General features: G+C 36.9%; 1 protein-coding gene across 1 annotated transcript in view; it reads right to left on the reverse strand.

The window, feature by feature from the left end:
- Positions 1 to 2,536: 2,536 nt before the first annotated feature.
- LOC126203972 (uncharacterized) overlaps positions 2,537 to 16,767 on the reverse strand; it is a 42,576-nt gene continuing 28,345 nt past the window's right edge. Inside the window, exon 3 of the mRNA XM_049938391.1 lies at positions 2,537 to 7,186. Within this exon, the coding sequence (XP_049794348.1) occupies positions 4,034 to 7,051 (3,018 nt within the window). The 5' untranslated portion in view covers positions 7,052 to 7,186 and the 3' untranslated portion in view covers positions 2,537 to 4,033. The remainder of the gene's footprint in view (positions 7,187 to 16,767) is intronic.

Raw genomic sequence — 16,767 nt, forward strand, 5'->3', positions numbered from 1 at the left:
CCTCTTATGTATGAATTTCAACATGCAACTACAATACTTTGTAGAGCTTTTTTTGAATTCAATGAAGATTCAATTAAAATAATTTACAATTTTGTGTAGTATTTTTGAGGACATGGTTACAGGGTGGGGAACTGAATATATAAATGTAATTAATTTCACAGAGTACTTAACATACAACACTCACAGGGAAAGGAAAGTGGATCTCAGCATACTGAAACTATTTCTGATTCCTTCGTAACAGCAGTCTCATAATTCTGAAAATATCCCCTTATTTGAGGAATTACAGCTTTCCTGTAGTCTTCCACTGGAATCTGTTAAATATATCTGGAACTTTTTTGTTTAATACAACCTAAACAATTACATAAAAGAATTCTGACTTTGGATGACACAGAAAACTCATGTGCAGGGATCATCATCTTACAAACTGACTCTTTTGCTGATAAATCACATTAAAAATTCACTCAATGAAATAGCTTGTACCACCTTGAAAATTAAATACACTTTATTTCATTCAGAACAGATATGCTGTTGTATCTAACCAGTGATACTTACAAATGTGATTTGTTCCTTATGCACACACTAGCTACTGAAGCACCATGGCAATTACTTTTATAGGTGTGACAAAGAAATCAGACATGATTGTGCATGTAATATTTCAAAATTAAGTGCTGCCAAAGAAACTTTTGAATGTGAGAATACTCTATTCACGACACTAAAAATATTTAACTTATCTCTCTTAATAAAGTCATCTAGCAAATTTCACCATCTTTGGCACGCACAGTCTATGGTTTTCTTTAGTAATGGATAAACTTCCTGCTCTTTTCTGCTCTGTTCAAACAGACCTTGGAAGGCCAAATGGTACTAACCAGCCACTGTGTCATCCTCAGCCCAAAGTTGTCATCAGATGCAGATACTGAGGGGCATGGGCCAGTGCATCACTCTCTCAGGCATAGTCAGTTTCTGTGATCCAGAGCTGCTACTTCTCAACCAAATAGCTCCCCAATTGGCCTCACAATGGCCAAGTTTATCCCACTTGCCAACAGAGCACGGCAGACCCAGACGGTCACCCAACCAAATGCTAGCTGTACCCAATGGTGCTCAACTTCTGGTATCTGATGGGAACTGGTGTGTCCACCACGGCAAGGCTGTTTGCATTCAGACCACTACCTGGAAAGTTATGAGCCAGAAATCAGTCTAACAGCTGATCTCAAACAAACATTTTCACCAATCCTTTACATATACTTAAAAATGTTTAATATCATGTAAAGGTGTGGTGCCTGGCTGAATAGTCTCTGCATAACAACACATTGGCTTTGAAACTTACATGTGATTTGTGAGGAACATACATTGCTACTTGCATCTTTCTTTTCCTATGTAGTTTGTTATTCAGCATTGCTTTTTCTTTTCTTTCAAACACTAACTTGAAATACAGAAGCTGTTCAATGCAAATGATAACATATTTTTAAATTAGTCTTTCCATAGCAACAACAAAACATAGGATCCAGTAGATGACAGTTGTCTACAAGCACACTGCCCTTATAGGTTCCAGAAACAGTGATAAATCCGTAGACTTGACGAGATAGAAGTAGAAAAAGAACTATAATATATATGTACCAAAATATTAGTGCTTGACTAAGGCAACACCGGTCTAGTGCTTCTCTAGAACTATTTCCCAACGAGCTCCTGTCATTTTTACATTGCTGTTCAGCTGTGCAGTATTGACTTGCAAATCATTTCTGTTCTCTGTGGATGAGAAATGAGAGTTCATGTTTTGTGAACTTTGCAAGGCTTTTCGTAATAAAACATGCCTCACAAGAAAATTAATATGCTTATGACGCACGTGATACATCTTGTGCAATGAGGAATTAGGCTGAATGGTGAACTTAACAGTGGTGAACTTAACAGTGGTGAACTTAACAGTGGTGAACTTAACAGTGGTGAACTTAACAGTGGTGAACTTAACAGTGGTGAACTTAACAGTGGTGAACTTAACAGTGGTGAACTTAACAGTGGTGAACTTAACAGTGGTGAACTTAACATACGCCTTCCATTTGCAAAGAAGTGTATATGCGCCAGCTTGTAGGTTTGCAATTTAAAAAAAAAATAATTAAAAAAAATCAGTCACTTAATTTTTAATTTGAGCCTTCATTTGCTTGAAGTGAACAAACAGATCTGTAGTAAGCACTATCACATCTATAAGCTAATAGTCCCCAGATGAATTACCAATGGCTGTGTAAAATTTTTTCTGCTCTGGAGAAAATCTTGAATGGCGATTACCAAGCCTTGTCACACCAAATGCACACTATGAACATAAAACAGCAGAACTGTCACACCAATTGACAAACTGAAATGCCTCCACATGAGTGAAAGCCACACAACATTTACTTTTATTGAATACTTTTTGTGTATATTGATGGTTACCAATAGGAAATAATACTGATGGATACCAATAAGAAATTATAGATCTAGTAATATTTCATGTGTGTCTCCATAAATAAACTTCAATTTTGTAGCTTACTTCATAGAGTGGACAAGATTATTACACTAATTCAGTACACAACTTTATTCAAGGGAAAACAATACATTGCATTTGTTTCTGGGATTTTCCCCCCCTCGTCACTCCCTTGTCTAAACAAGCAAATTCACAGTCAAAACAGATATGCAACAAATATCACAGTGGGTATAAATGAAATCATACTGTTTTAACACAAATAGTACATTGTAATTTGTATCAACAGTCACAGGAGCGCAGTGGAAATATCTCTTTGGAACTTATGAGATTCTCAAGTACTTTGTCTTGAGAATCTAGCGAAAGGAAGTTCTTTACTGTTCACCCATCAAATTTCAGAATGACTGAATATTATAATTCTGTTTATGTTTGTTTGCAAGTGGGACACATACTGTTTAGCTTATACTTACACCCTATGTACCATGGAAAAGGAAAGATCCATAGACATTTAATTACGATAATTAATTAAATTCTGCAAACTGTGTGCAGTGATTTCCTTGGCAACAATGACAGCACTTCTCAGATTTCATCAAGTTGTAGTTAAGTGCCTTATCAAATATATTTGAAATACATAACTATCATACAAATTCATTACTGAAACACAAAGTGCATTAAGTAATTTTCATGAGATTATTCTCTCTTTGGACTCGATTTCATCAAACTGCTTTGCACAAGTGACTGTTAGTTCCTCCTGTCACATTAAAGTCATCAGCTCCGCCTGTTATAAAATATTTTCAGCAAACTATATTTTTATTTTTTTGTACATAAAATGATTTGAGGCAAAAGGGTGACTTAGCGATTTATGACGAATTCTTACGATACTGCACATAAATTACCATGGCATTTCTTCTGTTTGCATACTGATACTTTGTATGCAAGCTTAGTAAAGCAAATCAGTCATTAGGACTGAGATGATAAATACTGATGAGCATTCTTTTACACAATGTCTAATAATATATATATATATAAAGCATCAAATATACAAACTACCATTATTGATAAAATTGTATATATCCCTATTGTATTAAAATATGCAAACAGTAATCTACCTTTTTGTCTGTATTTAATAAAAAATTAAGTAATGCAGAAACAATAAAATACAGATATAAATAAGTAATACAAAGATTTAACAACATACACTACACATGAACAGTCTCATTCACATTTTTCACATCTCTTCGATTACAAACCAATATCATGATTCATATTTCTTGTGCTCACAGCAAAGTAGAGAAATATATACTTTGGCCAGTGATGTACGCCTCATTATAGCAACATCACATATAGCACAGAGCTTCTCAAAACACAAACGCTGTGCTTGGCAGTCTAGGAACTTCCAACAGTAATACATACATACTTGGAAAATGAAGGCAGATAACAGACATCCCTAAATTTAGTGTTATTCAATGTATTTGTGTATCTTGTTGAGTTTAATTTTCTCACTAAAATTAACACTTCTTCTTTATCTTGTCTGTCAGCACAACAATAACTTTCCTGTTATTTTATCTTGCAACATAAATCAAATTAAAGAAATATTTTGTGGACACGTTTGAGAGCAACTTTCCTGCAACAAGTAGGACATTTCTTGAACTGGTTAACAGCTTCTTCAATGCATTTTGTACAAAATACATGACCGCATGGAGTAGAGGACACAGACTGTCGACCAGATAAAAGACTTTCAAAGCAGATAGGGCAGCTCCATGCAGGCGAACTGTCTTTGTCTTCTGCAATATCCTTTGTTGCTGACTTATTATCTGTAGCAGTTCCCACAGATTTTATAACACTATGTCTTTCCTGTTGTTTCTTATCACTACCTGATAAGTCCAGAACATCCAGTGCACTATTAGTCTTATTTTGCCAAGTAGTTATCAACGGACTTAAGTTTCTCCTAGACAGATCAATCACATCACCATCTCTTCCTAAATTGCTTTGGCCAGGAGTATAGGTTATGGTAGCAGCAACAATGTGTGTGAAAGTGTCACTGTTGTTAGTATCCAGTCCACTGTTATGCACTCCCAACCTGTCTGCCAGACTACATTGAGAATCACCAGCAGCAAACGCAGTGGCAAGCACATCAACACCACTGTCACCTGCTGAAGGTACAACACTATTACTTTTAGGCATGGCAGGTGGGCTTCTGCCTCCTGATAAATCAATTACACCATGACTTTCAGTTTTGTTTCTACGGTTCATGTCACTGACAGAAACACGTGACTCAGCATCCGATACATTTACACCTTCATCTGAATGATTTGATGCTCTGTTTCTTGATGACAGTACTGCATTTGAAGACTCGTCGTCAGAGTCTGACACAACAATGCACTCCAGAATATCGCTCCCTTTAGCTACGGAATTTCTTGCTTGATGTCCTAATGATTCCTCATTTGTTGAACTCCTGGTACTCGATGTACCTTTGCGGTTGCTGGACTGAGTGTTTTTATCCAATGAGCCACTATACGAAGATTTTGTGTTGCGTTTCTTGCTACATGTTTTCACTACATCAAATTCAATTACGCTATCATCATCAGAATCGGATATCACAATAGTGTCCTTAATACATTTATCTTCATTTGTGGTTGCAGTAGATGTTGATGGAAGAGCAGATTCTTTCAATGCAGTTTCAGTGTGTATTCTGTTGTCTCTTGAACTACTCATGTCACATTCTCCATCTTTTAAAAGTCCTGATGAGAATTTCTTTATTAATTCCTTTTTGTGATGCTTATGAATAACATCTGTGTCTGGTTTAATACTATTCTCAACTTCAGATCCTGAAGTGGCAACAAAATCAGATCTGTTTTCTGAGGACTGTACAATAGTGGCCGGAATCTTAGCAACAAAACATCTTGGTAAACTGGTGAGCGGTCGTTCTTCACGTGTTTTCTTCACTTTTTCAAATGATGCTTCTGTTTTCTGTGTTAAGGTTGTTTTCTGTATTGGGGTTGTGTCAGCTACAACAGTAAACAAAGTTTGATGGAGACTTCGAGTGTTGTTTTCTTCATTGCAGCTCTGTGCTCGGCTAGCATAGTGCCCTGCAACCTGGAAACACCCTGACTCACTAATCAAGTCAGGTACTGACATGTCTCTGTCTATTATTTCATTTCCATTCTCAGTATGTGGCTTCACAGAATACTCCTTAGCAGCAGCTGATTTTGCTAGGGCTGCAGCTAAATTTTCTTTGTATGCAGTTCTGTTATACAAATCTTGATTAGGCCCTGTATCTGATGACTCATGATGACCATATGTAGAAGTAGAAACACTTTCTGTCACTATCTCGTGGTTCTCAAGTGACATGAACAAATTCTGAAGTACACTATCATCATCAAGATCAAGTTCATGGTTACGCAGACTGGCGTCCTCTTCCGCTTCCTCTTTTATGGGGAACTCTTCCTTAACCACTGCTTGCCTTGTTATTGCCACATCATTGTCTGGAATTTTGTTATGCAATAAATTTAAACTGGTTTCTACTTCTGCACTGTGTGCCAAATTCCGAGTTTTGCACAAAGGGTTACCGATATTGTCACATACAGCTTTACCAATTGACTTATTGTCCATGTCAAAACTAGTGCTTGCATGTCCCAATATTTCACTTTCATTGTGAAACAAGACATGTGCATCCATTCCTTCCATGCCAGGAGAGACATCAATAGCAGCAGTAACACTACTGTCATCTGTTTCCTCCTTCTGAACAGAATGCAACAACGAATCACAACTTTCTTTCTGTTCAAAACTAGTAGGGCATATCAAAAATTCTGAAAGAGAAAGTGACTCATGAACATTATGATATTCATCTGCCTCCGTCTCTGCACCCACAAATTCATGGGCAAAAAATACACGTTGCTCAGTGTTTAGCAAAGAATTTTCAGTTTCTGTAACACAGTCTTGACCCGCTACAAGCGAAGCAGAACTGTTATTTCTGTTTTGAAATTTCAATACAGCATTCTCTGTTTCCATTTGCAAAAAATCTTGTTCCTGATCTGAAGATTTTGTGTCTGTGCAAGAGCCATTTTCTATTGCCGCACAGCTGTGACCACCAATGGCTTCCACCGAAATATGATCAGAGTTACATGCTTCCAATGTTTCATTTGCAAGTTGCTGAAGTGATGTTTCTTCTACTAAAACATCTGTTCTTTCACTTTTATCAATAGATGGATTTTCTACAACCTCACCTAAGTTAACATCATTTTTAATGAACTGAGACCTAATTGCAACTGCATCTACCATGTCAACAGCTGCCTCTGAACGATAATTAGTAAATTTAGACTGTAGTTTTATTAGTTTTGGAAGCCTTGTATCCAATTCATCATCTAATGTGTGCCTTTTGGTTGCAGTGTGGTCAGGCATTCTCATGTCACAAAATTTCATACTGTTATTGAATGGAAAATTTCTAATGCATGAAAACTGAGGTACTCCATGTGAAAGCTTTTGTTCCAAATGATTATTCGTGTAATCTTCATCAAGCATCTTTCCTTCTCTGCTGGTGTTTACTAAGCTATCCTGTTTAGGCAGTTCATGTGGAACAGCAATTAAAAATTCTGATGACATTGTTTTCGCTCACTGAATGATACAATCAAATTTTCTATTTTTCCATCAAGTTGTTTATTGGAATCAAAATATGAACAAGTTGTTGCAGTATTATTCAGTGCCCATTCAATAGCCAACAATTACAACTCCGAACACCTGGAACAAAAGATGAAATTTAAAACTGATTTTTATCTTTGGCATTACACAATACAAAAATGAAAACCTACAGCAAATTTCAATATTTCTCCCCATGTTACAACAGCTGCAATACAGTAATTGCTAAGGTGTACTAAAAGATTCAGTTACCATTCCTGCACACCCATCACATGCTCTACCACATCACTTTTACACACACACACACACACACACACACACACAAATTATTTAACCTTCTCGGTCCTTATGTAGCATCCAACGGCTACATGCAACTACCCCCCCCCCCCCCAAGCTGAGGGAACAAACTAAAGTCACTGTGCCTGATCGTATATTTTACTTCATGTACTTTTAGTAGAACACTTCTTTCTGTTTCTGAATGTTCCCAGAAGCTGGAAGTATCTGCTTGAAGAACACTGTTTGTAGAGTCAGCATAGGTTTGGGAAATTAAGTTACTTTATGTTTGTCTTCAGTAATTTTGAACTATATGTGTTTAGAATATCTTAATACACCTTACACAATTGAATACCACATCGTTTATTTAATCCCAATGCAGTGATACATTATTTTTGATGTAGCACTGAGTCAACACTTGACAATGTCCTATACTCTCAACATTACTGAGGGATCAGTATCAAAATTTTTTAGTTGTTTGTTACCGATTTTTCTCAAGGAGGCACATTTCAGTTATTTTATAACATATATAGAATTCTCTTTGAACAATATTTTAATTACAATGAGTCTCATTCATATCAGATGAAGATGGAAGAAAGATTAAAAGTATATTTTCATGTACATTCTTTAGTATTGAATAATGCAATAATCATGAAACCTCTCAGTACCATTGACTCAGATCTGTCTGATCTTTAAGACTGGGAGGAAGGACTGTGCCTGTGACCTAACAGTCAAGCAAGATGTTCCAGCAGCAGATGACAGTTCAGAATCCGATAATTATTCTGTTAGCACTTGTATTAATTCATGGAAACATAAGTACCCTAGATGAGAATTTAACACATTTTGATGAAGAGAATGCAAAAAAGAAAAAGAAGAAGAGAGTTTTGAAATGGAGGAGGAATATGATGACATACATGAAGCAGTCCCGGTGAGGAGGCATCGCAGAGCAACAATGCTGTGTCACCACCTACAGCAAGGGTATTCTATGCCAAACATCTACCTGAGGTAATGAATGAAACCCAGAAACATCACTCCAGATGTAAGTTACCCAGGTGTAAGTGTTACATGTACACACATTGCACTAAGAGTAAAATTAATGTTTTGCAGAAAAAAATATTTTTTGTAGAATTGAAAAAAAATTACCAGAATTATGAAAAGTTTTCAGGTTGTACTTCCACATTAAACAGAAGTAATATTTTGTGGTACTTATACAAATGTACTTACATATTTCAGCTATCTGACTGTAAATAAAATCCACCAAAGCAAACATTGCAAGTATTTCATTATTAGGATAAAAAAAAACATTTCCTGACATGTGTGCTACTTTTCGTAAGTAACATCAAATTTTTAAATTCAGTACTTTAGTCTTACATGGTCCCTGAATACAAATAAGAACTTTTCTGTCATGAAATCTCATACGAATGTTTTCTGGGTATGGTGCCATTTCACATCGTAAATCAGTGACCTTCTATAGTGCCTACTGGTGTATTTTTGTCATCCAGGGTCACTTATATTTTGTCATGACTGCTCTGCTGTAATGATGATATTGGTCACCTGCTGGGAAACTTTATTATGTGGAGGGAGTGGGCATCTACTGTTGTCTATTACATCTTTCAGCGTGTGGTTTGACTGGTAGTCATGGTCGAACAGGCAGTGAAGACCTACATAATTATATCATTAAATCTAAGCTCAGGATTGAGGGAGTTAATCCAAGTTATTTCTATTGTTTGAAATGATGTGGCCTAGCTTCCAGTCTGTCAACTGAAGTTGAAGCTGACAAAATAAAAATCTTTTCTTGATTTATGTTCTTTTATGATAAGTAAATCAAAATTTGAAATCTCTCTCGTGTTATTTTATTGCAGTCCAACCACAGGGTATTATTTTCAATGTTAATTCAATGCTCTGTATTTTAACCAGCTGGCCTCTACATTTTTGTTCACAACTATATAACAATGTTATTAAAAATGAAGATATCCTTCCCCGAGTATTTTTTAATTATAAATAATTTTCATTCTACCTATGGTAATGTGACATTTGGGCACCATCACAATAAAGAGCTCTAATAATTTCAATATCAGGTGCATTGGCAGTCCCCACTGCTGAAAAAGATCAATTTGCTTATACTGATTAAAATTAAATTAAATTAAAGCTGACACTACACACCAGGGAAATGAGTTCCTTCAATCAGAGCACAGACTGTGTGGTGTTGTCAACTTGACACAATAAATCAGTAACTTGTAATGCTCAAACTGCACTCTCTGCCTAAGTGATATTTGACAAACTGAATCCTGGTACTACCTGTAGCCTGTTTTAATGCCACTAACCATAGCTGATAAATCCATGTTTTTCCACATGATCTACTGATTCTTTGAATGAGCATTTACTAAGGCAACACTGTAGAGGTGACAGAAGTCAACCGACAAATGATTTTCATTAGACTATAGGAATTATGTCTTCGTCATCTTGGGCATTGGACATGGATACTATTGGAGTTGCTACTGATGCATAAATAATGCTATAGACAATTAAAGATAACTTTACAAAAATGTTTTAGGTAGCTGACACTGAAGTAGCTGCATGATCCCTTAAGTGTTAAGCAAATAAATTTCTATTCTTTAGTTAGTTACGTGTTCAACAGATTACATTCATGGTAAGCAATATGTGCCATTTGCTTTGTGGCTTAATACAAGTACAGATAGCTAAATGCTGACCAGTGAGACATATCTGATTATATTCTACAACAAATATCTATAATCACACACATCTGTGTAATTATTTACTATGGTATATGCATGTACAATCAATATGCATATTGCTCCACATTTGTTAGTAGTATGAGACTGTTGTGTGGAGATTGTAAATCACAATTTCACTACAGCACATGTGGATGACAAAGAAGAGGATATATTCCCACGGACATGCAGAGTATGCATAAAAGGAAGCAGCTGAGGGGAGAGGGAGGCCCAAAATGGAGTACTTTCAATAATTTAATAATTTATAGCATTGATCTTGATTACAGATAAAGCCTATTACCTGTAGAAGGAAGGAAGATAATTCAATTGTAGATAAAGTATGGAGCAGCAGACAATAAATAAGAATTTAAGAGACAGGTCATAATACTTGAGTTAAGTAAAAAAAATGAAGGTCTTGCTGCTACATAGCAAACATGTTAGGGGGAAGATTGGGAGTCACTCACTGTTATGTCATTTGCTGATACTGGAAGATGGGGATACAACCAATGTGGCACATACCTTAACAGTAACAGGTGTCACAAAGGTGAAAATAAATGCACAATCACACACACTGAAGAAATTGTTCAAATCAGCTAATTAAGAGTACTAAAAATACGAACACTATAATGATGAATACAGTTTTAAAGAGGCTAAACATCCTTGTTATCAGTCCCTTGTTCACTGGAAATTCACACAAAATTATGTGAAACAAGAAAAGGAGAATGATTAGCCTCCAAGTATTAGACCTTGTTGTTGTAGCTGAAAATTTGCATGATAGTAACATATGACAAACGGTTGAAAGTGAGATAAAATCCAGGCAGCTGAAAACTGTAACTGGTCACAGGAAACAGATCACAGTGTGAAAGCAGCAGCAGTTGGAGGGCTACTGAGGACAAGGTATCTGTAGTAAGAATCACACACACTGCACTTGCCCCATACCAATATCAAGTGTCATCAGATTCAGCAAGAGCAATAGGATGGATAAATGAAGACATGTATGGACACTAGCTTAAACAGCTAAATAAATAAAATATGTACGTATCAACTTAAAAATACACGACAGCGCAGGGGAATAAAGCAGTTGGAGCTCACTTAGCGCACGTCACCAAGATGCACTCTCTCCATATCCACCTGTGCCACCGAACATTGAGGTGCCTTAAATTTTGTTATATCTACTTTCCCGCAGGAAACGCTTGACTTCGTTTGCTGCTGTCCCATTGACTGCAAGTACTTTTCTACAAAGGTAGACAGGTTATGGCTCATCTCATGTAACTCAGTAGTGTACACACTGTGAGAATATGGGCTATCATGTCAGGACTACAGCTGTAACGGGGAAACTTCTATTGATGTAAAAGGAACTCTTGTACGTCTGCTGTGGCTGATATGTAGGAGGCATGGTACAATTGCATCTTTCTGGGAGGCTTGGAGAGAAACACCATGCCGTTGTGGTCCCCTTAATTGCCCTCAGAATGTCAACGGTTATGGTAACTTGTCATTCCCTAACTCAGGTTTTCAAAGTCTTATGTCTCAGTTGCAATTGTAGGTACACACATGGTACATCAAATTCAAGTTTATCTCCTGTGGTTGCTTCTTAAGCTAAATTTGTCAGTGAATTTATCTCCCAGTACATCCATGTGGCTCATTGTCCAGATGAATGTTATCGTGGTTCCAAAGCTGTGGAGGTCTTGGATATTAGTGATCAGAAAGATTCTTCGGTAGCACTGATATGTTCCTTGTAAGCAGTCTATGGAGTCATTACAAACTATGAAGTTCTTTGTTGGGAGGGTTTGATGTGTTGGTAAGCATGAGGTATGGGTACCTGCTCTGCAGCATACACAAAACACGCATTCAGCAGAAAATGCTTTTTAAGCCCCTAAAGTGCGACCAACTCTGTCACTGACTTCTCGTCCTTAAACAGATTTTGAACTGAAGTCATAAAGCACCCAATGGATTAATCTTCCTGCCACATACAACACTATTATTGTGTCAGATATAATTTCTGAGCTATTTGTGTGTCAGATGTCACTATTTTCAAGTCACACCTTTTTCTATTACTCTGGAACATCAAAAGTTGCGCTTTTCACATTCTCAAGTCTCATGGCTCATGGAAATGGACAATTTATGACCTGTTTGATCAATTTGTAGAAAATACATCAGGTGCCACACTGTTGTAAGCAACGAACTGCTGCTAATGACATATAGTAATAATATGATCCCATTCCACCACCACAAAGACCTCTATTCCATCAATGAACCCAGTCTTTTTATTTCTTTCTTTGTTCACTACCCTCTCTCCCCCATTCTCCATCTAACGTCCTCACTAGCAGCCTTAGCCTCTCTCCACCTCATCCCTGCTCACACCAACAAGCAGCACTTTACCATCAACCATCCCAACCCTGCTATCCGTTTCCTTCCCTGCCACAGCCTCCCCCTTACCCCCACCTAGCGGTTGCCTCTCCCATCATGATCTGCTGCTCGCAGCAGAACATGCGAATAACTACCTTTCTGTGATATAAAAGACAAGACAAAAAATTGCTCTGTCCTATACATTTAAATCTCTCTCTTTCAAGTGGTCCGGTTGTCTCCCCTGACACAGGGTTATGGCTTGTCTGTAACTCTTCCCATTTTCTAAAAGTCGCCAGTCCTTTTGATTTATTGATTGAGGGGATGGGGTGGGAGAGAGGGGTTATGGGACTAAATGGTAAGTCACGCGATTCAAAAATTACTTGCCTAAGACATAGATGTTCACTAAAAGGGGGTGGATCCAGTCAGAAGGATCAAACTACAAAGCGAGAAAGCTATAAACACACACAGTAGAAGGGCTAAAAGGGTAGACCAAAACTGAAAACTGCAAAAACAGAGGGATAAAAAAGTGGTTTTTGCAGGGGGAGTGGTCATGGGCCCAGACCCAGAAAACGCGAAGAGGCCCCAACTACAACCACCCTGCCCCTGCTCCTGCTCAAGGAGTAAAGCTGAATCTTATAACTGTAACTGAAAAGAAAAGAAAAACCCTTTTATGTAGGAAACTGTGGACCAGTTCAACCATCTGTGAATCATTTGCTAATATTAAGGGAGATTTTATCTCAAATCAAACAGGTCAAAATTTGTAACTTGATGCAAATTTCCAAATTAAGTTTTGAAGATATGAATAGTCAAAGGATGCTAAATGTCTTGAGAAATGATAAAGTGGAAGAACTGCTACTGTTGACACTGACATTAAGGCATGAAATTCTTAAACTGTGGAAGTATTTGGACATAAAGATGAAAGATTCTGAATTTTTTGGTTATTTAGAAATTATTTTCTCTAAAATACCCCTCCTAAATGCTCTTAAAAATTTCATGGTACATTAGTTGGTCATTGTGCTTAGGGAATGTACACTCAGAGTGGGCAATACTTGTCTGTACAAAATGTGAGAAATTTTTTAGGTAGACCTAGCTCTGCTCTAAAGGTCAAAAAATCATGCAAAACTGGTATTTCTGATCAAAATAATTAGTTTATAACATTTTAAATGAGTGGGAAAACAATTCATACTTTTGTTCGAAAGCATTTTATAACAAAAATGATATATGGAATATTTATATCCATTTTTCTTTTTATGACATTATTCACAAATTATTATTGTCTTCTGTCATGATTTTACTCTTCATGACTTTCTGTGATTAAAATTGCCACCATGTAACAATCAACACTGTACTGTTCAAAAGAGTTCATTTGTTTTTTCATCTGCTTCTCACTGAACTTGTATAGCTGAGCTGAATTTGCACACGGACAAGGATGATCCAACAAGAGCAGTCAGTACTTTGGAAATGGCAACTGCACACTGATCTTTTGATGATGGCAATTTGAAAGCATAAAGGAGACAGTTATATCTTGCAGCTCATGAGAAACACATATTATCTGTCCCACCCACCACTGATTGTCATACACAAAAGAAATGAACTGGCTCACTACAAAGTCTTCTAATGTATACTGTCATGTCTGCTTTTGACACACAGCAACAGGCTGCATTTCGTGGAGAACTGTTCTTGCAATGTATGTGCCTCTCTGGGATGCAGCCCAGTAGTGACTTGATATTCCTACCACAGGCTTCATAGCATACCACTCTTCTCTATTTTTTAATTGGAATTCCCTTAATGTACTTTCATTTAGAATAAGGGTTTCAGGTTTGTTACTAATGCCGATACGGTGTGTACAAATCCTGTAGCATCGCTTTTAGCAACAGCAGCTTCATGCTGGAGATTAAATCTTGTTGCAAGATGTTTGCAGATACCTCCTCCCCCATCACATGCACATTTTCCATGACCTGTTGCTCAAAATATCCATTTTTTTTGTCTTAACTCCTGTACTACAGTGTTGACCAAGCTCATAAAGCTGAAAGCAGTTCTTAAAATTAGATGCTGCACCATTAGTCACATAATATGTGTAGGAAATACATGGCCTCTTGATGCTATGTCATCGATTATCATACTGACAGTGTAGCATGCATGTGCACCGTCATGAATGAGATCTCATCACTGACAACAGCAAAATAGAGTGATGCTTCAAAGAAGTGAGCAACACTTGTGAATACTGACACCTGTGATGTGTGCCAGTGGTTACTTTGAATTTCGTTCTGCAAAGCAATAGCCCAGTTCTCAGTAAAGCCGAAATAAAGAACTACTGAGTCAGTATTCTGGGATGTGGCTGAATTTACTTCTGCTATGGCTTGTCTTTGAATCCTCCGGATATGATGGTGAGCTGTTCCTTTCATGACACAATGCCTCACCTCTGTAACAAACTTCTCTGGTGCTACTGTGTTCTTCACCAACTCGCCTCTCTCCCACAATGTATAAATTACATGATTGTCAATATCTTTAAGGTGTAATATTTCAACAGTCATCACTTCAGCACCAGGACATATTGCACACTCCTGCAACCACCATTTATCTTTGGTCTCTTGACACATACAGAAAAGCATCAGGTCCATTGCTGTGTACTTCTTTCCTGTGACACTGCTTATGGTGAAACAAAAAAAGTTTCAAATTAGTGCCATAAATACATGTGCATATTTCCTACACTGGCTGGTATTTTACCCATTTTGGTCATAGGAAATAAAGTTTTGTGAGACCAATTTTTAATCAGGGTTCTCCTTTTCCATGAGGAGATATGCTTCTCTAATTGATCCTGTCATATCTCTTTTCACCTTTTTAACTTTTTCGTCATTTTCACTAACAGGATAACATAGGCCTGGTTAGGTAGGATTTGCCTGCTAAAATCATTGGCATCACTTAGGTAATATTCCAGAGCAACAGTAAGCATCATCTTGCAACAAATGCCCACATTAAGAATCTGAGCATGCCCAAATATCTTTTTCAGTCTTTATTTTATGAGCTTTAAAATCAAACAATGTGAGGCAGTGGATATGTATTTCTGTGTCTGCTGCTCAGAGTATCTATCAGGTATCAGTGTCAGTAACTGTACCTTCTCAGTATAGGTGGCTACTGAGACAGCAGTATTTATGTTTTGAAACCACACATCACATTTTGTGCACATATCACTATCTTCAGGTTCAGCACTAAGTGCATCTACATTATACACTTCACAAAGTTTTGAAGATGATGCACGTGTGAAACTTGTTTTAATTCCTTCCACTTTTCTTTTTATATTCTGTTTTCTTCTAGTGCTTCTTACCTCCCCTGGACATTTACAGGGGGATATAGTATGGACTACACCAGAAATGCTACCATTCGGTGTATCAACAATTTCACACCCAGGAACATAAACATCTGCACTGTCTTCTTCAGTTTCACATTAGGGTGATGGTGATTGTTCAGTTGGGTTGTCACTAAGTTACTTCTTGTAGTGAGTGTAGCAATTCCTGCACAGTGTACATCACACTAATACCTTTACTTGAGGACCAAGATATTTTGGTAATACCACTGACAGATTTCCAAGGACTGAAGTATTTTTTACTTTTCCTAAACACCATCATCTTTTTTTTTTTCTTTTTTTTTTCTCCTCTCTCTCCATAGCTAACACCCCCCACACCTTCACTTATTTCTTCACTGACGTTGTATATAACAAAAAGTTCAAACCAAACACAAAACTCGATGCAGAATGGTTGTCATAAACAGACAAGCACTGTAAACGGTGTTGTTGACATACATATTTTACACTAGAAATTCAACAATACGAAATATCCAGAATGTTGAAAAGTTTTTAACACTTCACGCAGAAAAATATAGCCCACTAGGTTTGCACTGGCTACTAACATATAACCAAACCATATTTTGTGTAGTTATGAAAATTTTTCGGATGAGGGTTTTCGAGTAAATAATTCATAAAAACTCAAATATGCATTTTCTTCAGTTTTAGTAATAAATATTTACACAATACATATTGCTGGGGCAGAGAAGATATTGTTCATAATTACATTAGTGGTATCTGGTAAGATGATGGAAAAGATAGCATTCTGTGACTTTCCAATTTGTCACTTAAAGGAACCCCATTAGTGTGCGGGTGTCAACTAAATTTCAACACACTAAGAGGGAGCTTTAACACAAAACATCTGCCAGGTCTCCAATATTTCCGGTTTATTAGTTATTTATTTTTTATTCTCAGCAGTTTTAAGAACTATTTGCATAATATACATTTTTCAAAGGACTGCACCATTTACAAAAATTAAGATAAAATGAAAA

Source organism: Schistocerca nitens, chromosome 9 (genome assembly GCF_023898315.1).
Source record: "Schistocerca nitens isolate TAMUIC-IGC-003100 chromosome 9, iqSchNite1.1, whole genome shotgun sequence".
Lineage (NCBI taxonomy): Eukaryota > Metazoa > Arthropoda > Insecta > Orthoptera > Acrididae > Schistocerca > Schistocerca nitens.